The 27,076-nt window shown below is 35.9% G+C and overlaps 1 protein-coding gene across 1 annotated transcript in view; it reads right to left on the bottom strand.

Annotated features, from left to right (window-relative positions):
* gny (ALG6 alpha-1,3-glucosyltransferase garnysstan) overlaps positions 1-27,076 on the bottom strand; it is a 124,567-nt gene that overhangs the window by 1,347 nt on the left and 96,144 nt on the right. Inside the window, exon 13 of the mRNA XM_090414126.1 lies at positions 15,572-15,716. Within this exon, the coding sequence (XP_090270252.1) occupies positions 15,572-15,716 (145 nt within the window). The remainder of the gene's footprint in view (positions 1-15,571; positions 15,717-27,076) is intronic.

Genomic DNA, 27,076 nt, shown 5'->3' with positions numbered 1-27,076 from the left:
AAAAAAAAAGTAAATTAAAAAATAATTATTAATTGCATTGTCGATATTAAAATTACTTTTTCTAACATATTCCTTTACTGCAATAATGCTATTTCTATGTTGGACAAAGTTCAACAATTCTTAGTGTTTAATTCAGAGTATATATATTTTCAACCCCAATTCACAAGTTGAAGTACTAGAAAATATACAAAAGAAATATAAAACCAGAGGAAAACTCGTATAAAAAACGTTATTAGTGTATAATTTATGCCTAGGTATCATAGGCATTATCAGTACAAGATCACACAATGGCAATTAAACATTTACAGACAATTCTAAAAAATGCCACCTAAGTAGCTAATGTAAGATAATTAAAAGGTCAATAATTTCCTAACTTACTGAAAGGAAAAAAAAGTATATATTCAAAAAAGTACTATCTCCCACAAAGGGGATAGACATAGACCGTCAGATCTGTTTAAGTTGGGACAGTGAAGTAAAGTTTCACACTTTTCTTTATAAAGCCATTTTAAGAGGAAACAACTTTGGTGAAGAACTCTTGTCTTGTTCCAATGAACTATATGTTTAGTGTCGATAGCATGCTCTGCAAGTTCAGACTGTCAAGGCTAATGGTATTTAATATTTAATATAAGACTTTAGGGAGACGGCTGAGCGTATGCAATATGCCCAAGCGAGTACGAAAGACTATGAATCAGAATGGGATAGTTAGTATAAGGCATCAAAATAGGGATGGGACAAATGGGCTTCTGCAATTCATGTATACTAAGGAACAAGAAGGAAGAATTTTTGGCCTTGGTTGGCACTTCCAGACCGCAGGTTACTGGCATTAGTGAAACATGGCTGACATAAGATGATATAGCTAGTGGGATTGAATGTGTGTGTGTGTGGGGGGGGGGTATATGGTGTGTTCAGGAGTGACAGGTAGAATAAAATCGGGGAGGAGTGTTATTGATGATAGCTGATGAGCTACAGCCAAGGAGAATAGAAGTGGACTGCAGGATAGAGAAAAGAGCACATCTGAGGCTATTTGGTGTGATTGAAACTAGCAGAACAAAATATACGGTTGGGTGATGCTATAGACCAGGTGATGGAATAGATGGTGGTGACAGTATGCACAAGCAAATAGAAGAAATGGGTGGAAGGAGGGTGATTATTATGGGAGATTTCAACTATGGTAACATTGATTGGAAAGAGAGAACACATGGGAGGAAGGAATTGGATTTTATGCGATTATTAAGGAATAACTACCTGCGACAGCATGTAATGGAAAATACTAGGGGTCAGAGAGTGCTTGACCTAGTAATTGCATCTGAGAATTTGGCTGTAACGAATATGACCCGTTGCCACCAATTGGTGAGAGTGATCATAGGGTCTTGATTTGGGAGGTGGCTAAAGGTGTAGAATTTACAATTAAGACAGGGTACATGTGGAATTATCGGGCTGGTAAGTATGACAAGCTTAGGAGTTTGATTGGTTCAGTGCATGGCATGTAAAACTGCAAGGGCTAGATGTTGATAGTGCATGGGAGGCGGTTAGGAAGTGTTTGCATGAGGCAATGGCCGACTGTATACCTAAAGTTCGAATCATAAATCAAATAGGGGTTAAATGGATGGATAACACCATTAAGCTTGAGCTGCAAAAAAAGAAACAACTATGGAGGGAATTTAAGGAGAAAGGTGACCGGCAGGCACATGAACGGTATAAAGCGCAGGCCAGAAGGGTAACGAGTGTGGTAAGAAAAGCAAAAACGGATTATGAAAGATTAGCCATGCAGGCTAAAGAGAATCCCAAACAGTTTTTTCAATATGTTGCAAGTAAAAGAAAAATGTATATGGCAGAATGATTTTAAAGAATACCGATGGTAGGAAGGTAACCGAGTCAGTTGATATAGTTGAATTACTGAGCGAGCACTTTGCAAGAATATATCATCCAGGGTGGTGACATTGCAGGAATGAATGAACCAATAGATTATACAGGAATTGTGGTGACTGAAGTGGAGGTGAGTAGTCTATTACAAAACTTCAATGTCAATACATGTGTGGGATTGGGTGGTATACCAGCTCGTGCTGTAGATGAAGTGGCTAAAGAATTGTCAGTGCCCTTGACTTTTGTTTAATTTGAGTCGGGGCTGGGTTAGTCCGATGGGGTGGAAAGAGGGGAAAATAGTTCCCCTACATAAAGGAGGTTCCAAGACTGCTGTTGTAAATTACCGACCAATTAGCATATCAGGAATCATTGCCAAGGTCTTGGAGAAATTAGTCAAGAGAAAAATACATGATTGGATAGATGAAAATGGGATACTGTATGGGGGACAACATGGTTTTGTGAAGGGTAGATCATGCCTCAGTAACTTGCTCAAGTTTTATAACACAGTGACGGCTGAACTGGATAAGGGTAATGGGTTTACAGTGATTCTACTGGACCTTGCTAAGGCCTTTGACAGGATACCACATGGAATTCTAATCAGTAAACTGCAGCATATGGGGATGGATATAGAGTTGGTGAGATGAATAGGTGGGTGGATGGCTGATGGAGACATATATCAGAGAGTAGTTTATTCAGGAGTAGAATCCAAAAGACGGCCTGTGACTAGTGGTGTGCAGCAGGGTTCTGTTCTTGGACCACTGCTGTTTAATTTGTTCATTAACGATATAGGAAAGGATCTGAGAGGAAGTGTTCTTGTTTGCTGATGATGCAAAGTTGGGTAGAGCAATAGTGAATGCACAGGATGTCAAAATTTTGCAAGATGATTTGGATAGTTTGGAGGACTGGTGTTGTGTCCTGAATAAGCATTAAAAAGGTTTATATTAAAATATTCAGGTCACAACATTAATTCTACTCAGGCAGAGAACATGGAACGTTGGCAATAGAAAAAATAAATTGTTTGTGAATACAAGTCAAGATAAAGTTTAAGGAATTGTATAAAATTGTATAAAGTGTTTAAATATAATCTGTATTAAGTGTGGGCCTGATAATAGAAATCCATGTAAGCTGACAAAATCCATTTGAAAAACCAGCCTCTTGCTCTGAAATAGTAAAGCCTGTGAGTCCGGGTTCAAAGGTCACTTTTACCGTCCTGCATTATGAAAGTATTGGAAAGGGAAACCTAAGCGTCTTCCAGGAATAGAAGGCAGACACACATGCGAAGAAATAATAGAGGGAGCTAATGAGATTGACGTGGACACACGTGACCGAGTTGGTGCGTATTGCAAATATCAAGATTTAACGAGAGGAGAAAATGAAACAAAAAGGCCTTGCATGAAGATTCAACTCTTAATCCTTTTTCTTCCTGGATTCCTGATCTCTCGGAGTGGTCCTGCTTCGTCGCAGGAGGGAAGTCCCTGGCCAGTCGCGGAAGGCACTTAGTTCGTCCGTCGTGGCGTTCGTATTGGGCCAAGCTATGTCTGTGTTCTAGGATAGCTGTGATATTGTCGTACGATGGAGGGACTAAATGGAGCTGTCCATTCAAGGCGATGTTACCGTGCCACCTCCCATGTTTCCCTCGGAGATTCTACTCGCACAGATCTACGGAAGATATCCTCCAAAGCGATTACATTTGAAGGCCTTGATGATTAGACAAGGCGGGAACAAGTTTTAAGAGTTCAAGGACAGAAATGGTAATGTAGATTTTTGAAATACTAATTCCAAATCCCCATCTCAACATCACCAGAGTTAAAGATCGGTACTATCAACGTAAGAAGCCTGAATGGCAAAGAAATGGAACTAGCAGAGGAATTAGATAAGTACCAGATCGACATAATAGGGGTGACTGAAACAAAAAAGACCAAAACTGGTGAGATCTTTCTGAGCAATAAATACAAAATGTTATATTCAGGCAATGACAATCAAGGAAAAGAAGCTGTGATATTGTCGTACGATGGAGGGACTAAATGGAGCTGTCCATTCAAGGCGATGTTACCGTGCCACCTCCCATGTTTCCCTCGGAGATTCTACTCGCACAGATCTACGGAAGATATCCTCCAAAGCGATTACATTTGAAGGCCTTGATGATTAGACAAGGCAGGAACAAGTTTTAAGAGTTCAAGGACAGAAATGGTAATGTAGATTTTTGAAATACTAATTCCAAATCCCCATCTCAACATCACCAGAGTTAAAGATCGGTACTATCAACGTAAGAAGCCTGAATGGCAAAGAAATGGAGCTAGCAGAGGAATTAGATAAGTACCAGATCGACATAATAGGGGTGACTGAAACAAAAAAGACCAAAACTGGTGAGATCTTTCTGAGCAATAAATACAAAATGTTATATTCAGGCAATGACAATCAAGGAAAAGAAGCTGTGATATTGTCGTACGATGGAGGGACTAAATGGAGCTGTCCATTCAAGGCGATGTTACCGTGCCACCTCCCATGTTTCCCTCGGAGATTCTACTCGCACAGATCTACGGAAGATATCCTCCAAAGCGATTACATTTGAAGGCCTTGATGATTAGACAAGGCAGGAACAAGTTTTAAGAGTTCAAGGACAGAAATGGTAATGTAGATTTTTGAAATACTAATTCCAAATCCCCATCTCAACATCACCAGAGTTAAAGATCGGTACTATCAACGTAAGAAGCCTGAATGGCAAAGAAATGGAGCTAGCAGAGGAATTAGATAAGTACCAGATCGACATAATAGGGGTGACTGAAACAAAAAAGACCAAAACTGGTGAGATCTTTCTGAGCAATAAATACAAAATGTTATATTCAGGCAATGACAATCAAGGAAAAGAAGGAGTAGCCATAGTATTCAACACAAAATACGAGGCTAATCTTCTTGAATGGCAGTCAGTCTCAAGTAGAGTAATGTGGGCAAATATGAGAATGGGGAACTGGACAATGAGACTTATTTGTGCCTATGGTCCCACAGAAGGTTCTACTAAGGTAGAAGTGGAGGAATTTTTTGAGGCTTTAGAAAAAGCAACTGACACAATGAAAAAGGAAAAGTTGGTCCTTGTTGGGGATCTAAATAGTAGAGTAGGAAATGATTGTGAGACATACAAAAATATTTTGGGAAAATTTTGAGAAAAGAGCAAAGCTAATAATAATGGCAAATATCTGTTGGATTTCTGCTCAGGACATGGACTGGTTATTACTAACACCATGTTCCAACATAAAAATGTGCACAAATTCACATAGAGAGAAGAGGCTAGGAATAAGAAAAGTCTCATTGACTATGTTATTGTTGATAGTGATGTTTTCTCCCTGGTGCAGGACACCAGAGTGTACAGAGGATTTGAAATTGGAAGTGATCACTATTTAGTCTTGAGCAGGATAAAATTGAATTTCATATTGAAAAGAATAACATGTAAGAAAGTTTTAAAGCGAATAAAAGTCGAGCAGCTCTCAGATGTGAACTGTAGACTAAAATACAGAAATATTATTGAAAAGAAAATGAAAGAGTTTGAGAACAGGAATCAAACCTTGGAGATTCAATGGCAAACTCTGAAGGAAACATTGATTGATTCTGCCAGAGAGGCATGTGGTGAGGTTGTGTGCAAGGATAAAAAAATCAGAACTCCCTGGTGGACACAGGAAGTTAAAGAGGCAGTGAAGGAAAAGAAGAAAGCATATCAAAAGTTCCTGGCAAAATAAGTCAGCTTTTACTCTTACAGAATACAGAGACAAATGTAAGAAAGGTAAACAGTGTGTAAAACTAGCTAAACAAAAGTCATGGGAGGACTTTGGCAAGAATATAGAAAATAAATATCAAGAAGGTGGCAAAATATTCTGGAGGTTGTTGAAGAAACTTAGGAATGGAGGAAAGAGTGCTGTAAAAGGAATTAGAGATGATAAAGGTGAAATGAAAACAGGAGAAAAAGATATCCTTGAAGTATGGAGTAATTACTTTGAAAAACTGCTAAATGAAACAAGCAGTGATGACAGCACAGTGATAAAAAACACTGACCAGGCCTGCAGTCAGGAATACATATCCATACTTGAAGTAGAAAAAGCCATCAAAGGCTTGAAATGTGGAAAGGCAGCAGGAGTAGATGATATTCGACCAGAAATGCTGAAGTATGGTGGTATAAGAGTCTTACAGTGGCTGCACTGCATAGTTCAGAAAGCCTGGACAGAGGGACGAATTCCCGATGATTGGAGTAGAGCTCTCATAGTACCCATATATAAAAAGGGAAATAAAACTGAATGTAAGAATTACAGAGGTATTTCCCTACTGAGTGTTCCTGGCAAGATCTATGCAAGTATACTTGAGAAACGGTTGAGAAGAATTGTGGAAGAAAAGCTTGGTGAAGAACAAGCTGGATTCAGGCCAAGTAGAGGCTGTCAGGATCAGATCTTCACTTTACGACAAATAGTCGAGAAAGCATGGGAATATAACAAAGATCTGTATTTAAGTTTTGTCGATCTGGAAAAGGCATATGACAAGGTGCCAAGAGAGAAGCTATTCAATACGCTGCAGTTATATGGTGTCAATGGGGCATTATATCAAGCAATACTTAGTCTTTATTTGAGTTGTGAGTCAGCAGTTAGAATTGAAGGAAGTACAGGAAGATGGTTTAATGTTAAATCTGGTGTGAGACAAGGATGTACATTATCCCCTCTATTATTCATTATCTATATGGATCACATTATGAAGGAAAGTGGTATTAAACCTGATATCAAAATTGGAGATGTTAATGTCAGCTCTTTGCTTTATGCGGATGATGTTATACTTCTAAATAAATCCGCTAGAAGTCTGCAAGATTCTCTGACTAAATTGAATAGCTGTTGTAATAGATATGGTATGAAGGTCAGCAATAAAAAGACAAAGACAATGAAAATAGGCAGAATCATTGAAAATGTCAACTGTGTTGTGAATGGAGAACCTGTGGAACAAGTAAAACATTTCGGCTATTTAGGCACGATTTTTACTGAAGATGGTAAATTAAATATAGAAATAGACAACAGAATCAGCAAAGCTGGTATGGTGGGAAGTCAATTGAATAAATTCATATGGAATAAGAGAGAAATTAGTCGGAACACTAAATTAGCTGTGTATAAGACAGTGTTCAAACCAGTTTTAACTTATGGATCTGAGAGCTGGGTCAGAAGTAAAACACTTGACCAAAGACTAGAGACCGCAGATATGAGAGTCCTGAGAAAGATTAGAGGCGTGAACAGATGGCATCAATGGCAATATCATATTAAAAATGAGGATATTAGGAAAGAACTTGACATTGTCAGCATCCAGGAATGCGTTAGCAGAGCTAATCTCAGATGGTATGGTCACTTAAATAGAATGGGAGAGGAAAGATTAGCAAAACAAGTGTTCTCTGCCAGGTTGGCAGGAAAACGACCCAGAGGAAGACCAAGATATAGGTGGATTGATACCGTACAAAGTGCCTTAGACGATAGAAATATAAGATCTGATAATGTTGGAGTCTTGACAAGCAACAGACTGATTTGGAGGAAAATTGTAGATAGGAAGTTAGTAATGATGTAATTTTTTCATGTAGTACTGTCATATCCTGTACACCCCTTGAGGGTACATGGCAGGAATTTGATGATGATGACGATGATGATGATAATTCCAGTTGTAAGAAGAGAGTGAATTACCTGTGTGAACGTTTAATTTGGACTGAACTTAAAGAACTGTAAGAGTAGCCTACAACTAGATACGTGTCCGAGACAGTGTTAAGAATTGTTTGCCCAAGAGGCCGAATAGATACAAGATCATGTTAAACTAAAAGTGTAATTGGTAATTAGTTTATGGAATTAACAACGCATATAAAGTATATTAATTAAAGGTAACTTTAATGAAAAACTTCTATATTTTGGCAACGTCACATTGCCATCTTCAGGAACATAAAGATATGGTATGTGCACTCAGGAACTAACACAAAGCAAATGAGGAAGAAAGCAAGAAACTAATATTGTTCCTAAAGTCCTAATGGTGCCCTCTTGCGGGCTAATTTGGTAGTCTTGGCAGTTGGGCTGAAGTTCTCATAATGAAAGTCTCCCAAATTTGGGGCAGTTTCATGCACCCAAATTTGTTGAGGTTAGGAACGTTTTTTAGAGCTGCTGAAGATTCTTTGAATAATCTTTTGTATTTAAACTTGCTGCGATGAATTATTTTTGTTTTCTTCCAACGAATTTTATGGTGGGTATCTAAGGCATGGTCTGCCAGCCCAGAGCGGCTGTACTGGTGAAACCGGATGTAGTCTTGGTGTTCTGAAATCCTGATATTTGTTGTTCTGCCTGTTTGGCCAAAGTAGGACAATTTGCAGCTGCAAGGGACCTGGTATACACCAGGTAGGTCTAGGGGTGTAAGCTAAATTCTTTAGTACTAGACCGTACGACTTACCTCCCCATTGAATATAATCCGACCAGCTCTCAGATTAGAACTATCCACAGACTCCTTAAGAAAGTCACTTCTTGGCCTGTGGAAGTCGCCAACAAACTTAAACCTCATAACTCTAGACCCCCCCCCCCCCCCGATTATATGGACTCCCAAAAATACATAAACAAAATGTGCCATTGCATCCCATAGTGGATGGCATTGATTCCCCCACATATAAATTAGCCAAACATTTAACCAAAACGCTCACACACTACACTGGCAACACACCATCACACATAAAAAACTCAGCCCACTTTAAAGCCAGTATAGAAAACCTCAAACTCCAACACACTGACATAATGGTCAGTTTTGACGTCTCCTCCCTATTCACTAATGTCCCACTCAAAGAAACCCTTGAGCTCATCCAAGCCAAGTTTTCTCCCGATATCTCAGCCCTATTTCAGTTCACAATGAACTCAGGCTATTTCGTTTGGCAAGGAAAGTTCTACAAACAGATAGAGGGGACAGCCATGGGTTCACCACTTTCCCCACCCTTGGCCAATTTCTTTATGGAGACATTTGAAGAGAAAGCCTTAAACTCCGCCCCACAAAAACCCACTATTTGGCTTCGTTATGTGGATGATGTGTTTGCTATTTGGCCACATGGCTCAGACACACTCCATTCCTTCCTAGCACACTTAAACAACCAACACCTCAGAGTCCAGTTCACCCTTAGAACAAGAGGAAAACAACACCCTCCCCTTCCTAGACACTTTAATCACCCGCCAGCTTGATGGATCTTTGGTTTTCTCTGTTTACAGAAAACCCACCCACACTGGCAGATACATTCACCAGCAATCCCCCCCCCCCTCACAACAATATGGGGTGATAAAAACACTATATAACAGGGCAAAATTAATCTGCTCAGATGACAAGGCCCTGACTATTGAACTAAACCACATCAACACTTTCTTAGCCAATGGCTATAACCCCAAAAAAATCCAAAAAATACTAAAACCTGTAAACCACAACCCCCCTCCCCAATAAAGATTACACCAAGTCTATCACCATCCCCTACATCCAGGGCACCTCTGAGAAAATAACCAATATCCTCAAAAAATATGACCTTACTTCCTGTTACAGACCATATAAAAAGTTGACATCCCTTATCCGCTCTACCAAAGACCAACCACTTCCCCTAGACCTACCTGGTGTATACCAGGTCCCTTGCAGCTGCAAATTGTCCTACTTTGGCCAAACAGGCAGAACAACAAATATCAGGATTTCAGAACACCAAGACTACATCCGGTTTCACCAGTACAGCCGCTCTGGGCTGGCAGACCATGCCTTAGATACCCACCATAAAATTCGTTGGAAGAAAACAAAAATAATTCATCGCAGCAAGTTTAAATACGAAAGATTATTCAAAGAATCTTCAGCAGCTCTAAAAAACATTCCTAACCTCAACAAATTTGGGTGCATGAAACTGCCCCAAATTTGGGAGACTTTCATTATGAGAACTTCAGCCCAACTGCCAAGACTACCAAATTAGCCCGCAAGAGGGCACCATTAGGACTTTAGGAACAATATTAGTTTCTTGCTTTCTTCCTCATTTGCTTTGTGTTAGTTCCTGAGTGCACATACCATATCTTTATGTTCCTGAAGATGGCAATGTGACGTTGCCGAAATATAGAAGTTATTCATTAAAGTTACCTTTAATTAATATACTTTATATGCGTTGTTAATTCCGTAAACTAATTACCAGTTATGTCTAACCAACGTATAAGTCTTGCTACTAGAATAAAAGTGTAATTGTGCTGATGTGTTCACTGATAGCCACGTGTATCCGAATGGCTTAATGATAATCTATGGATTGTATTTAAGGTTATTAAGATTTAGTATGTGTGATAAGTACAAGTTGATTAGAGCTTTTGATCTGAGTTGAGTGCAACCATATTATCCTGTTTTGAAATGTATTATAGTGTATCACCTAAAAGCTAATTAAATTGTTTCATTCATGTACTTGCCTGATCTGCCTATATTATATGAATTCAAAACTACTGCTCATAAAAATAACAATGAACCAAGCGGGATAAACCCATGAATACTAATGCAATAAGTAAGCCACGACTGTAAGAGAGAAAAGGACAAGCGAGGGGGGAGATAAATTTATGCTTGATCAAATAATCATTAACTCTCTAAAGGAGTCACCCTGAACAAGAATCCTTTCTACCTAGGTATTAGCTGGCGCAGCATAAATATAAATGTGTTAATACTTATAGGGTGAACTTCTTCAGATTGTTTCTTTAGGACATAGAGAGGCCAATAGGACTGCAAAGCACTGAAGGAGAGAATACTTGATTGTAGAGTTTAAATTATAAGGGATGAGTGTGTATAAGTAAGGTACAGTGTTAGATGAGTTTTGAATTTAAGAAAGATAGGATGTTGGATTAGTTAAGAAAGGGTAGATAAAGGGTAAATAACTAATTAAGTAAAGAAAAAGCAAACAAGATAAGAAAAGGTCACAACATAAATAGTAGCTGGTAGGATAAAGGAAAGATATAAAACAATAGAAGTTAATCTAAACGATTAGAGTACAAACGTATTATAACAAATAAGTAGAGAGATAAAAAAATACAAGAAAAGCACATAACACTGGGCTAAGGAAAATGGATGTCGATTTAATGTGGCAAAGTGTAAGGTTATACAGCTTGGGGTGAAAAGATTAGCAGCAGTATATCACATTGGTGGAACCATACTCCAGGAGATTGATGAGGCCAGGGATTTGGGAGTGTTGGTGGATAGGGAGTGAAGTTTAGGGGGCACATCGCAAAAGTGGCTAAATCAGCTCATCAAATCACTTGGTTGCTGAAAAATACTTTAACAAGCAGAGAAAACAAGTTATTGTTCCTCTGTATCGAGCCTTGATAAGACCCCCATGTAGACTACTGTGCCAAGATATGGGTGCCAGGGTTTCTTATTGATGGGGAGGAGGTGGAGAGGATCTAGAGAAGAGTGACCAAGATGATAGCAGGTTTATGGAATGAACCTTATGAGAACAGGTTGAAGATTTGTGGGTTGAAAAAATTGGTAATAGGTGGAAAAGGGTGATATGATTGAGACATTCAAATTACTGAAGAGTTTTTATAAGATTAATTCAGAAGATATTTTTGAAAATAGGACTGGTAGTGGGAGGACTAGGGGGCCATACATGGAAGCTGGGCAAGAATGTGGTTAGCAAGGGCGTTAGAGCTAGGTTTTTTACTTGGAGAGTGGTGAATGAGTGGAATAAGCTGCCAGAGTCTGTTGTGGATGCTATGACTGTGAATGAATTCAAAGCAAAGTATGATAGATACTCTGTGAATGTCGATTAGTTGTTCTTGACATGATGTTAGGACCTCCCTCGATGAGGCTGTCAACTCCTTGGAGTTGCCCGAAATAATAATAATAATATAAGGCTTGTGTTCTTCTAGCCAAATAAAAGCAAATCTTCCTGTTTGTCCAAAATAAGATAACCCACAAGAGTAGGGAATCTGGTAAATGGCCTGGTTGGCCGAGTGGTTATCATATCTGCTCTCCAACTAACAGGCTGTGGGTTCGAATCCTGCCATAGGCACTAATGTTTGTGATTGTCTAAGTGGAAGATGAAAGTCGCTTGAAAAAAGTTCCATGTTTGGTCTCTAGAGCAGGGTTTCCAGACTATGTAAAAAAAAAATGAAAAATACAAAAAAAAAAAAAAATCTTTAGCCCACCCATAGTACAAAATGTACTATAATCTTACAAAATAACCTTTTTTGGTGGGAGCAACATAAAAAGACTGGATAATTGAGAGGTGTAAGCTTGTCCTTATGAGAAGCAAGAAAGGTGGAGATTTTCTGATGGTACAGAGGCAACAAAATTATTCAATTGTCATAAAACTTTCGCTGTGTGTTCATCAATGTCACGCACATAAGGGTTAGGAATGCGAGTTATCTCGTCTATATTTGAAGAGGTAGGGACACCATAACTGTTAAAAACTCTTTAGATAAAAACATGGAATTAATATGTCATAATTCTTTCTGCAACAGTTTGTCTGAAGAACATAAAGAATGGGCATGATGTACTAATGTTTTAATAGTTCCAGCCTTTTGACTAGGATGGTGATGAGATTCAGCATGAATGTAATGAAAACTGAAAAAAATGTAAGCTATATCTGGTTGATGAAGAATTAAAAGATCTAAAAAGGCTATTTCTTTTAGGCTTACATGGTGATCAGAATACATTTTGGAAAATTATGGAGACAACTACCGTGTTTGAGTAAAACTTTAGTTTAATATAAACCAAAATCTACACTCGACGTTTCGACCTTCATATCAAGGTCATCTTCTGGAGCATATACACTATATATAGAGAAACAAGCTGCACTACAATCTACATGATTTTTTTTTTTTTCACGAGAGGTCAGGCCAATAAGTGTTGTAATGGTTGGTCAGTAACTTTAGCAAACCATGTAGATTATAGTGCAGCTTGTTTCTCTGTATATAGTGTATATGCTCCAGAAGATGATCTTGATATGAAGATCTAAACGTCGAGTGTAGATTTTGGTTTATATTAAACTAAAGTTTTACTCAAACACGGTACTTGTCTCCATAATTTTCCAAAATGTAATCTAAAAAGGCTAATTGCTTATTTTCTTCTTCTTTGAACTGTTACAAAAAGAATTACAACATGTTGATTCCATTTTATGTAAGTTGGATCATAAGCTTGCTGCTCGTGCATGTTTGCATGGAGTTAGAGTAAATGATCGAAATAAAGATATGTGTAAGGAAATTGAGTGAAGTTCCGAGGTAGTTATACAGGTTATTCAAAATGAAGGAGCAGATTGTGCTGCTTTATGAATTCTATTTTTCTAGCAATATAAACATGAATTATACATTACTTGACAGGAAAACTGTCAGATATTCAGGCATATATGCACCTCCTGTAATCACACCTGATTCGAAGAAAAACACTGACCAACGAGGAAGATTTTTAGTTTCGGGAAGAGATAGAAGTCAGAGGGAGCCAAATCTGGGGAATAGGGTGGATGTTTCAATAATTCATAGTGCAGATCCCTTAATTTTCCCATTGCCAAAACACCTTTATGGGCAGGTGCATTGTTCTGATGAAAGATGATTTTTTTCTTCTGCAAACGGGGTCTTTTCTCACGAATTTTTTCATCTAGTCTGGTTAAAAGATCGGAATAACATTCCCCGGTTATTGTTCTACCCTTTTCAAGATAATTAATAAACAAAATGCCTTTAGCATTCCAAAATACTGATGCCATGACCCTGTCTTCTTCGGCACTGAACAACTGGCTTCTATCCACTGTTTTGACTGCTGTTTGGATTCTGGTGTGTACTGGTGAATCCAAGTCTCATCCACAGTAATAAATCGACACACAAAATCAGTTTTATTCTTGCTAAAATGCTCAAAGCACTGTTCAGAGATTTTCATGTGAGTGCGTTTTTGATCGGTGCGGCACTCATCTTGAGCAAAGCTTTTTCATTTGCAATTCTTCATGCAAAATATATCCTACACGTTCTTTTGAAGTGCCGATAGTCTCAGCAATTTCACGAACTTCAATTCGCCGGTCATCTGGTGTTGTTATACTTTTTGGATGTCTTTCACGTGGATCACCTTCAAGGCTGGTATGGCCACGCGTTTAAACTCAGGAGCCCATTTCTTAATTGTCGAAAACGAAGGAGAAGAGTGCCCATAAATTTTGATGAACTTCGAATGAATTTCCTTTGCCGTTAAACCTTCTTTTACAAAGAGTTTATAACTGCACAATACTCAATTTTATCCATTTCAAGGGATACAGACAACACGTTGGCTTCTGATAGCTGTATAAAAAAAAAAAAAACTTAATAAAATGACTTGCAATTTCACATGGATGCTTATGACAGATGTACCAATTTGTGTCGAGGCCGAGAACTTAAATTTTCAGACCACTCATTCAGGAATAGTCAAGGATGAATACTCGTTGCTTTTATTTATCTATTTATTATTATTATTATTATTTTTTTGCTAAAGAATTATGGTGCAGATCAGGGTTCATCATGTCTTACACTCTTTTGCTGTGTAAAATATAGTAGAGAAGAAAGAAAAAAAAAATATATATATATATATATTTTAAATTCTTTCTCCTCCCTCTCCAGTTGTAAGCTGCAGTCCCCCCCCCCCCCCAGTTGCTGTGGTTGTTTTAAATTATGGCCAAAGCAGCTAAGTCTACAATGCCAACTAAGAGGCTTCATTAATGCTAAAAGCTATGGACATTCATGCAAGACAGTATAGTTTGAGGAAGCAAGAGTTTTTAGAATATTAGTCTAATTTCATCTTATGTCCACAAAAAGTCTTCTGAGAGAAGTCCTTTGAAGAAAGAAAAGTATGCAAACTATTCTGGTAAATGCTTTTAGAATTATCTTATAAATGAATGTATTTAAGTAGTAAGTTAACTACTTTTTTCAAACCTCTGAAGAAGGACGAGTGCATTAAAGAGTGAAATCAGTCATCTTGGAAATTCAGTTAGTAAATAAAATTTCATAAAAGAATATAATTTGTATTGTTGTTTGTTTCTAATTAGAAACTTGCAATTTAATGAATCATAATTCTTTAGCAAAAAATAAATAATAATAATAATGAATAAAAAAAATAAATAAAAGCAACAAGTATTCATCCTTTACTATTCCTAGATAATTCAAACAGAACCACAGGAAAATAAAGAGATTGGCATTCCTATCTCATGTTCTGTATAGGAATGTAATCAGTGATTTATATCCTGAAGATGTCACAGTAATCAAGATGAAATATTAATAAGTAAATTTAATTTATCTAAGTAAAATACTCTTATCTGTGTTATTAATACTCATTCTTCTTCTTCTGCAGCTTGTCCCACTTAAGTAGGGTCACTGTTTGTGGTGAATCTCCTCCACATTCTCTTGTCTTGGGCTGTAATCACATCCAAGCTCTTCATCATCAAGTTCTCCTCCACCAGCTCCCTCCATCTCTTCTTTGGCCGCCCGTGTTTATTAATACGCATTACATTTTTAAAAATGGTGCATTTTTAGCAGCAGATAAAGAAGGATAACATTAGCTTTCAAATACTTTGAAGAATTATTAGCAATGAATTTTTTTATATTTTTTTTTTAAGCAAATAATGCAAGCTCCTAGTGTTTTAGGTGAAAATATAACATTTTCTAATTTGTAGTGAAAACAGAAAACACAATAAATCAAAAATATATGAAATGTAATTTCATCATACAATACTTACCAAAATGGTCTTAAAAGTAGTTCTAACATCAGCTTTAAGGGATAATGTCATAGTTCCATAAGCATTAAACACACCAACCAAATAAAGGAAAAGAAGCGAAAAGTAAGGAATCAGGAGTCCATCTTTTGCAAGGAGTGGAATGAGACTAAGAAATTGCCCAAGATAAAATCAAATATATGTAATAAAATACTACTTATGTTTATTAGATAAATAAGCTTATAATCATATTTATATAATCTGCTACATATTACAATAATAATACTAACATTTATATTCATATACTGAATAAAAAAGCTAAAGAAAAAAAAAGTCAATTTTTTTTAAATAATTGATTTAAAACTAATACATAACCTTCTTTTCTGCAGCAACTGATATTTTCATAAAAATAAAATAGGAAAGATGAATCCACTAGCTTCAAAAGATAATTTTTTTATGCTATTACTAGTTTTTAAAGATAATTTTTGATATGCTATCAGGAACTTATATATCCAAATGCACCATAATTTGTAACTGCAATTACTACAGTATAAAGCCAGAAGACTTCAATTTGGCAGAAGTAAGATATTAAAGGAAAGAAAGGAAATAATAAGTTCTGTTATGGGCCCCATATGGATATGGCATAAGAAACATAAATCGATAATCATAGACATGTTTTATGAATAAAATGAAAAAGCAAGGTATATGCAGAGATCTCCTGTGGTACATATACTAATCAAATAGATTTTAAAATGATCAAATCAAGATAAAGAAATGGAATAACAAATGCAAAAGCTATGCCAAGTGTTGACTGTGGACTGAAGCACAGACGTGAGAATTACAGTAATGTTAAAAAAGCTAACTAACATATTTAGAAGAACATTCAAGTTGGATAGAGCTAAACTAAATAAAAGTAACATCAAAACTATTTCAAAATGAGACAGCACAATATATTGAAAAGAAAGAAAGACTCCAACAAATAAATCAATTCGATTTATTTGTTGGATTATAGAAACAGCAATATTGGTTAGTAGAAAGATATATCAGAAAAACAAAGAGCAAATTTAAAAAACTATAGATGACAGAAGAGATACTAGAAGTAATAGATAAAAGAAGAACCCAGAAAATTAACCCTCATGCAAATGAAGAATAAAAGATTAGACAGACAAAAACTAAAACTAAAAATGCAGAAAAACATAGATGGATTAATAATAATAGCTCAGAAGTAAAGAAATTAAATAAGAAAATAAAAATATAGTAGTTACATTCAAAAAGAAAACATCTTAATAACCAAAAGAAAATAACAAGCCAACAGTTAAAAGAAGAATAAGAAATTATATATCCAGAAGACAAGATACAAAGATAGAAGGAATACATAACAGAACTGCATATTGACTATAGACCAGGCAAACCTGTGAGTGTTACTCAAACAATCCAGGTATACCTAAAAGAAGAAATAGTAAATGCAATAAAAAGCACTACCATTATTTGATAGGATATGATAGAATTTCATTTGAGTTTATAAAAGAGATAGGGGAACAAAGGATCATATTATTTAACAGAAATAATACAGAATATATATCATAAAGGCATACTATCAGAAAGCTTCATAAAATCTATTTGCATTCTAATACTAAAAAAGAATAATGCAGCAGAATGTAAAGATTTTAGAACGATTAGTATCATATCCTGTGCTTCGAAAATACTACTGAAAATAATAAAAAAATAGATGGGTTTCTATAATTAAATGCCATACAAGTAAACAACAAAAAGGATTCGTGCCAAGAAAAAGTACAAATTAATACAATTTATAAATTACAAACTGTTAATGAAAAATTAGAAATAAATAATAACATTATTATGCCTCCGTAGCGCAATTGGAAGAACGACAGTACGTTGTGCCCTTTGATTAGAAAAGGCCTAAGTTTGATTCTCGTCATGACGGGAGGAATCTTTATATGGACTTTTTCAATTGAAGGTGAATTAGCCGATCTCATATGGAGGTAGCAGGGTTTTTTCTCCCAGAAACTCGGGTTTTTCATCCCGCATACAGACAAATCGGCCCTTCAGAACACAAGCAATTTACAGACAAAAAAATACTAACTGTGGTGATGGTGGTTGTGGGCAGTAGATGGCATTGATGTAAGTGATTGGTAGTAGAGGTTCTGTGTAGTAGTGGAGATGGAGAGTTGTACAGTAGGTGTCATCCCGCAATGAGTCTTCGGACTCCTTGGAGGTATCACGATTAATAATATCCATGCTTAGTAGACTTCCAAAACCCATTTGGCACAATAAGATATTAAAAAAAGTTAATAGAATATTAAAAGACATTCAAATTGGTATAAAAGACCTCAGAAGAATAGCAGAATTATATTGGAATCAGAATGTACAAATTATAAATGAAATTATTTCTTTAAGGCTTACACAGTAATCAGGATACATTTTGGAAAATTATGGAGACAACTACTGTGTTTAAGTAAAACTTTAGTTTAATATAAACCAAAATCAACACTGGATGTTTCGACCTTTATATCAAGGTCATCTTCTGGAGCATATATACTATACAGAGAGACAAGCTGCACAACAATCTACGTGGTTTTCTAAGGTTACTGACCAACCGTTACAACAATTATTGGCCTGACCTCTGGTGAAAAAAAAAAAACCTTTACTACATCAACGCTAGAGTCCTATTATTATTATCTATTGGTTACAAAATTACATTGGGCTGGAGAGCATCATGTTTATATATATATATATATATATATATATATTAAAAACATGATTATACATATAAATTTCAACCAGTTGATATGGAATAGTTTCCAATACCAGCTGAAGGTTTCTTAGGGTCCTAAAGTCTTGAAATTTTCATACCACCATTATTGTTGATATTCGGGTGGTTAATCAGATTTTCGCAGGCTTCTTTAAATTTTCTTTTATACCAGGTTTTTGTATGGTGTAAAGAGCGGGTACTTTTCCAATCAATTTGGTGTAAGGTGTTGAGAGCGTGATCTGAGAGGCCTGCTTCTCTCATTGTTATATTAAATATAACAATCACCAAAATTGTTATACAGCCGGGTCTCTTTTTATGCGGTAGATACATTCCCCACAGAAAACTGCATATAAAAAAATCGCACAAAAAAGACCTAACTTACACTGAAAAATTAGGGATACATTCCATAATTTTATAAAACCGAAGCAATGAATTAAAATAAACCTAAAATCGCATAAAGAAGTTTATGAAAATTCAGGAAAATAAGAATACCTAAGTTTGTTTTAAAGCTTTATTCATTTCATTTTATTTCAAAGTAACAATTTTTTTTTTTTTTTTTTTTTTTTTGTCACCAGAATTATCATCGCTATTAGACAATATTCAGCAACGTTTGCGAACTGGTGCAAAATCACTTTCATCACCAGCGCATCAGATCTTATGGTAAAGGCAATGGTTCTTCACAAACAGAATTAGCTTCATCCTCGTTCTGTGCTGATTTTTTTCTTTTGATAATGTAATCAGTGATTAAACTTTGCAATGATGATTTCACTAATTTTTTATACAGCTAGCAATATCCAGACATACAGTTCTTCAGCTCACACTGGAATTTAAAGGCTCGTTCAGAATTTGTGTCATTAACAAGAAAATGATTTTCCAATTTATTGCACAGTTCAAGACCTTCTCGAATTATATTTGTAGTGAGGGGAACAGATTTTTCTTCCACTTCACTATCGTTTTCTGGATCTTCGACGATATCTAAAGTTAATCAATATCCAATAATATCATTATCACTTAATAATATTATGCTGGCTAAATGTATCAAAACCTTCTCCACCAATTTCATGTGCCAAAGTAATGATTTCAGCTGATAATGTAGATGTTTGAATGGTTGCACTGTTTGCAACACATTTTGGCCAAGCTACTTTCCAGCAGGCATTTAAAGTTTGTGATCTTATTTCAGCAATAGCAGATGCAACATAATTTAAGCAGTCCAAAATAGAAAATTTCTTCCAAACATCAGTTACTGTTAATGATTCATTTTCTAGTTTATCCAATATAAATTGAAAAGTGTGCTTAATGTAATATTTTTTAAAAGTAGCAATTATGCCTTGATCTAATGGCTGAATAATGCTTGTTGTATTGGGTGGAAAAAACACTACCTGCACATCTGGATGTTCTAAATGCGGATGACTTAGTGCATTGTCAACAATTAATAAAACTTTAAAATCAAGAGCTTTTTGCTTCATATATGTTTCCACTTCTGGTACAAAGCAATTATTGAACCATTCAGTAAATACAGCAGTTAGCAGTTGTTACCCAGGCCTTTGTATTAGCCATCCAACGTACTGGCAGCTGATTTAGATCTCTGCTTTTTAGAGCATGTGCTCTTAGAAATTGATTTACTAGGAGGGGTTTCAACATTCAATCTCCTGATGTATTGCTACAAAATAACAACGTTACTCGATCTTTGCTTGCTTTAAATCCACTTGCTTTTTTCTCAGACTTTGCGATGCAAGTTCGACTAGGCATTTTCTTCCAAAACAATCCTGTTTCGTCAGCGTTAAACATTCAATCGGGACAATATTCCCCATCTTCAATAATTTTGGCTAACTTCTCGTGAAAATTTTTGGCTGCCTCTTCATCTGCTGCTGCAACTTCACCTGTAATCTTCACTATGAAGTGCATTCTTTTTTAAAAACCCGATTAACCATTCCTTGCTAGCCGAAAATTCTTTATCAGCCTGGTAAGCGGAAGTTGACGGCTCCAATTGCTTCATCTGTTCATAAAACTGAAGAGCTTTTTTGTTTAATTAAATAACCACTTATAGGAATTCTTCTTTGAGTTAATTCTTCAATTCAAATTACGAGCACTTGTTCCGTGTTTTCTAATAAAGCATCTCTTGAGTACGATGATAATTTGTCACTTAGTTTTGTGCCAGAAATGACAGAATTTCTTATTGCTACTTCATTCTTTTTAATTGCTCTTATAGTATATTCGCCTAAATTAAAATGTTTACCAATCGCCATAGATCCCTCTCCTTTTGCTAAGTGATCTAAAATTGCAATTTTCATTTCCAAAGAAATTGCTTTTCTTTGGTGCTTTTTTTTCTCCATTGGGCCAAATTAAATCTTTAAAATAACAATTAGCAAAATTTAGACTTTCGATAATAAAAAGACAAACACTTACTCACATGCAAAATTAAAAATTACAACTTCATGAACACTCACTGCTTTCACGTTATGCCAGAATGTGCTGCAACATGCTGTTCATTATATATAACGGCGATGAACGAATTGGTCAACAACACGTGAAATCACATGCTTTATAGGTAAAATTTTCCAACTGTTATACAAGCAAAATAGTTATCACTTTAAAAACTACAATGATCATAAAAGAGAAGTTAATTTTCCGCCGTGTAATAATAAACAACACATCTCACAATACAGAATGATTACCCCAGGGTTTCCCAAACTGTGTTCCGCAGAAGATGAATAAGTGTTCCGCGAGTTCTCCTAGAATTTGTCATTTTAGTTTTCTAAGCATTTTTCATTTGTTATAGTGGAAATATTCTGAGGAGAATAACATTCGCGAATATGTCAAAAAGCTCAGACCCAGAAAGTCTAAATAACATCTGTGTAGCAAATGTTAGTGACCAAGACATGTATTTTTAAACGTGGAAGTATTCATGAATTATTGTTAATTTTCACACATCGAAATCTTTCAACAATTGGGAAAGAGAATACCGCTGTTTATGACCGATCATAAAAATTGCCTGCAAGCTGATTACAACAATGGGCAGCGTATCCTCTGTTCTCAAAACTGAACGAAATAACACCTGTGTTGCAAATGTTAGTGCCCAATCAGCAAGGAAGTATAAAGAAAATTTTTCCACTGAAATTGAAGATCAAGGTAGTCTGTATCCGGTTCTCAGATCTAGTAATACTGAATGCTTTCTTCACAAGTTCGTATTTAGGGTGAAAGTGCTTGTTTCGAAACCGTAGTGCTGTGATTTTTTAAAAGGCCTACAGATTTAAATTTTAATATGAATAAGAGACAAAAGACTGTTTTGGTGTCAAGAAATCTCTTATTGAAGGTGTTTGTGATGCCTACAAAGCAATCTCCAGGATGTACAAAGGGAGGGCAAAACTATCAGCACACAGGAGAAAAGTCTGCATTCACTCGTAAGTACTTATAATAATATAAATTTTTGGTGATCAGAATGGGATATCAATGAAAATCAGCACAAATTAATTTAATGATGTTTAATTAATAATAATAAATCAGCTAAATTAACAATTAATTATTAATTAATATATTACAAAATAACCAAGGTGTTCCATGAAAATTTCAGCATTTGTGAAGTGTTCTGTCGTAGGAAAAGTTTGGGAAACGCTGAATTACCTATTATTGGAATAGATTCTCCTTCTGTTGACATGCGCAGAAGTGTCGAAAGGTCTCATATCTGTGAGCATACTATACTGCATAACTTCAAATCATCTGCATAAAAAAGATCCACATAAAAAGAGACCCGAGTGTATTTAATGTGTCTTTTGTGTTCTTTTTTAAGTATAGAGATTGTATGTCTGGTTTCACCAATAAACTCCAGGATGTGCTAATGGGAGGAGAGGATCCGTAGAGGAGTTGAATATAATTTTTAGTTTTGTAGGTGGTTTAAAGGTGGCATTGAGATTATAATGGTGTAGGATTCTGTTGATTTTTTCTGATAAACCTTTAATGTATGGGAGGGCTATGGTTTTACTGTAATCTAGATTCTTTTAAAACTTCATCAAAAAAAGAATCTAGATTACAGTAAAACCATAGCCATCCCATACATTAAAGGTTTATCAGAAAAAATCAACAGAATCCTACACTATTATAATCTCAATGCCACCTTTAAACCACCTACAAAACTAAAAAACATATTCAACTCCTCTAAGGATCCTCTCCTCCCACTGGCACATCCTGGAGTTTATTGCATCTACTGCACCTGTAACTTACCTTATATTGGTGAAACTGGACATACAATCCCTATGCGTAAAAAAAAGAACACAAAAGACACATTAAATATAACAAATTTGGTGAAGCAGGCCTCTCAGATCACGCTCTCAATACCTTACACCAAATTGACTAGAAAAGTACCCGCTGTTTACACCATACAAAAACCTGGTATGAAAGAAAATTTAAAGAAGCCTGTGAAATTCTGATAACCACCTGAATATCAACAATAATGGTGGAATGAATATTCCAAGAATCTGGATGGCACATATTCAGCCAACTTAATATTTAGTATCTAGCATACTTTAGGACTCTAAGCAACCTTCAGCTAGTATTGGAAACTATTCCATACCAACTGGTTGAAATTTATATGTATAATCATGTTTTTAATATATATATATAAACATGATGCTCTCCAGCCCAATGTAATTTTGTAACCAATAGATAATAATAGGACTCTAGCGTTGATGTAGTAGAGGTTTTTTTTTTTTTTTTTTTCACCAGAGGTCAGGCCAATAATTTTTCTAACTGTTGGTCAGTAACTTTAGCAAACTGTGTAGATTGTAGTGCAGCTTGTCTCTCTGTATATAGTGTATAGGCTCCAGAAGATGACCTTGATATAAAAGTCGAAACATCGAGTGTTGATTTTTGGTTTATATTAAACTAAAGTTTTACTCAAACACGGTAGTTGTCTCCATAATTTTCCAAAATGTATAAATGAAATTAATAATGAAACAATAGATATCAAATGAGGAGTGGGACAAGGATGTATACTATACCCCATATTAGGAGAATATTAGAAAAAATTAGTATCATATCCCATGCTTCAAAATTATTATTGAAAATAATAAAAAAATAGAAGGTTTCTATAATTAAATGCCATATAAGTGAACAACAAAAAAAAGATTCATGCCAGGAAAAAAGTCCAATTAATTCAATTCATGAATTACAAACTCTAATGAAAGATTAGAAATAAATAATAACATTTTTTAGGACAACAGAGAGCAATATTAGAGGACAAAATCAAAAATACAAGTAAAAATATAGTTGAAACACTAATCAAAAAGTCAGAATGATGGCTTAGTATTAAATATACTATAACCAACTATATACAATTACCAAGTATATGGTAATAACAAAAACAGCAACAAAAGAAAAATTTAAAGAGTATCAACAGGATTCATTCAAAATGTTAAAGCTTATAATTACTTAGGAATAATGATCACAGAAGATGGAAGGACAGCTATGGAAAGAAGATCAAGAATAGCTAAGGCAAAACTTTTAAGCATTATGGAATAATGAAATTACTAATGATCCCAGAAATAAATATACTAAAATAAGAATAATAAAATCATATGTATGGTCCGTCCACATTGATTTATGGATGTAAGACATGGACATATACAAAATCCATAAACAGAAAATTGCGCATGCAATTTGAGATGTAGTGATATAGGCAAGCTGAAGATTTCTTGGAAGGAAAAATGAAATTAATGAAGAAGCCTTGAAGTTAATGAGACGTGAAAGACCTTATAAAGAGCAAGTGCAAAATGGCAGGACATACACTGCTTGGAAAGAAGTCAATGGACACCATAGTGTAAGGAACAAAAAACCATGTCCACCTTAATCACCTTAATAAGATGTAGGACCTCCTTTCACTGCAATGATTGCAGCAATCCTACAAGGGAATACTTTCCACAACCATATGATAACGATCAATAGGAATTTTGGACCCTTTTTCCTGTAGGCATGTAACGAGGTCCTGGACTGTTGTGAGGGAAGATGCCCCTTGACCTCATCTGAAACTCCAGTTCATCCTACAGATGTTCAATAGGGTTGGGATCAGGGCTCTGTGGAGGCCAATCAAGTGTAGTGATGTTCGTATCCACAAACCACACAGTAATAACAGCATCCTTATGACATGGTACATTGTCTTGCTGAAAGAGACAATGGTCAGTTCCATAGAAATGCCACAAAGTAGGAAGCATATTGTACAGAATGTACAATATGCTTCCTACTTTGTGGCATTATGCTTCAGATACCTCTCAGAGTTAAGTGTTCATGGCATCACAAACAGAGGTGCAAGGCCAAACCAGGAAAAAAAGAACCATACCATCACACTGCCACTTTCAAATTTCATAGTTGGGGTTATGCACTCTGGTAAGAGACGTTCACTAGGCATCCACCACATGTACACCATTCCATCTGCTTGATAGAAGGTGTAGCATAATTTGTTGCTCCATAACATAGCTTTCCAAGCTTCCATATCCCACTGTACATGCTCTTTGCACTGAAGATGACACTGCATATTGGTTCAGGAAGCATGGGACTTGCATATTGTAGTCCTACCATGGAAACCCATGTTGTGAGCCTCAGTTCTAAACGCTTTTGTGCAAATTCATGTTCCAGTTGATGTCTGGAATTCCACATTCAACATGTCGGCCGATGAACAGTGGTTTTTACATATCATTCATCATAGCATTTTACAGTTATGTTCAGTGAGTGTAGTGGGCTTTTCCACACGTGTAGCACTCACTGTTGACTCCTGCGCTTCCATCTCAGTATAATATCACTGACTACTGACATGGGGATGGCCCAATTTGTCAACAATTTGCCGAACAGATAGGCCTGCAACATGGCATACTATCATAACGCCACTTTCAAACTGTCAGTTCATTTCTTGCAACCATTTCACTTGGACACAGCTGCACTGACTTGGGAGCATCACATTCCTTCAATTTATACCAGTTGCAAACATGTGACTCTTTACATGGGACAATGCAGCATGCCCATGAGGTTATCCATTGACTTCTTTCCAAGCAGTATATATTAAGAGGATCAGCAGGATAAATGTTTCTGGAAAGAATGAAGGGGAAAAGATCTACTGATAGATTAAGAACTTCTTGGGGTGATGATTTAAAGAAATGGATGGGTAAGTAGAACTATTATGAGAATAAAAGGATAGGTATAAACAATATGGTGTACCATGATTGCTAACATCCAAATTGGACAAGCTATGTAAGAAGATATATTTTAATATCTTCTTACATAGTATATATTATCCTTTATTTTAGAAGGATAATATACTCATTTTACAGTCGAATATAGAAAAAGTTAAAGTTTTGAAATTTATCAGAGAGCCTATGAGAAGATAACCTTTGGCATCAGAGCACTACTTAAAAGAGCATTAGCTCTGCCCAAGAGTTCATATTTGGCTTTTATTAGGGCTTAAGTTGTCTCATAGAATATCATATTCATCACAACCAAAATCCTGAGTAGGTGAAAAATCATTTACTTAAGCATAGAGTTGAAAGGCTTTGATTACATTGAAAACAGGGTTTTTGCTTGGTCTCTGATGAGAATCAAAAGTTTGAAACAGTTGTCAGATTAATGAAACCTAATTTAAGCAGTAATAAAAGGTGTTCATATATGTTCTGGGCAGAACTCATCTTAAGCACATCAAAGTTATATTCTCATAACTCTCTGGTAAATTTCAAAACTATTAAGTTTCTATATTTGGTATAAAATATGGATGGATCCATAACATCCTCTATTGTAGATTACACAGACGAAGCTTAGTATGTAATTATTTTCTAATGAAATTGCATTATGAAGATAAAAAATGATGAAATCCTAACTGTATAAGAGGACCTAATATAACTGTATTAGAGGAACTAATACCCTGTTCTGATTGTTTCTTTTACTGTTTATATGGATGCTAAATAAATTATACCTAACAAGGGATTGTATTGTTGTTTACATCCTTCTTTACAATGAAGTATCCTCATGACTAGGCTACTCTAATTGTTGCCCTAGTATTCCACAATGCATGGCACACTTCCATCTCAGGCATGTAAAATGCCTTGCATTCACAGGAAAAGTCACTAACCAAAACAGCTTTGACCCTTACTGAGATCTCATCAATAGAATCCATGGAGATACTAAGCTAACTAAATGGCAGGTCTTTCCCCCAGCCCCCCCATGCAAGTAACAGTGGTGTATCACCATACTATTACAATATTCTGAATTGTGCATGCTGGTTTTGCATCAGGGGTGCTTAAGGGTCAAAGCTGTATAACTGAGAGGAGACCTCCACATAGCCTTTAAAGGAATGCGGAGAACCGACCAGGGCTTCTGACCTAATGTCCAATCCTCACCTTCTCGTGGTGCACCCTGTTGGGTATCTACTTTGATACTGAACGAACGAGGATGGGCTGGCAATTTGGGATTTAGCCGACCAAATTGTATTCTTATTGGTTAAACCAACATAAAAAATGATGGTACAACATGACAAAATTTCATGCCGGCTGGGGCGTCGCCCGGTTAAACAAGGCCCACGTTGTTTTCGCCAGGGAACCAGGGCGAACAGCGAAAAGTCAGCTACTGGAACAAATCTGAAAACAAACCCCAACTCAACATCACCAGAGTTAAAGATCGGTACTATCAACGTAAGAAGCCTGAATGGCAAAGAAATGGAGCTAGCTGAGGAATTAGATAAGTACCAGATCGACATAATAGGGGTGACTGAAACAAAAAAGACA

The sequence above is a fragment of the Typopeltis vanoorti genome, chromosome 24 (genome assembly GCF_054136105.1).
Source record: "Typopeltis vanoorti isolate ZY-2024b chromosome 24, IOZ_Tvanoo_1.0, whole genome shotgun sequence".
Taxonomy (NCBI): Eukaryota; Metazoa; Arthropoda; class Arachnida; order Uropygi; family Thelyphonidae; genus Typopeltis; species Typopeltis vanoorti.
This window is presented reverse-complemented; position numbering and strand designations above follow the sequence as displayed.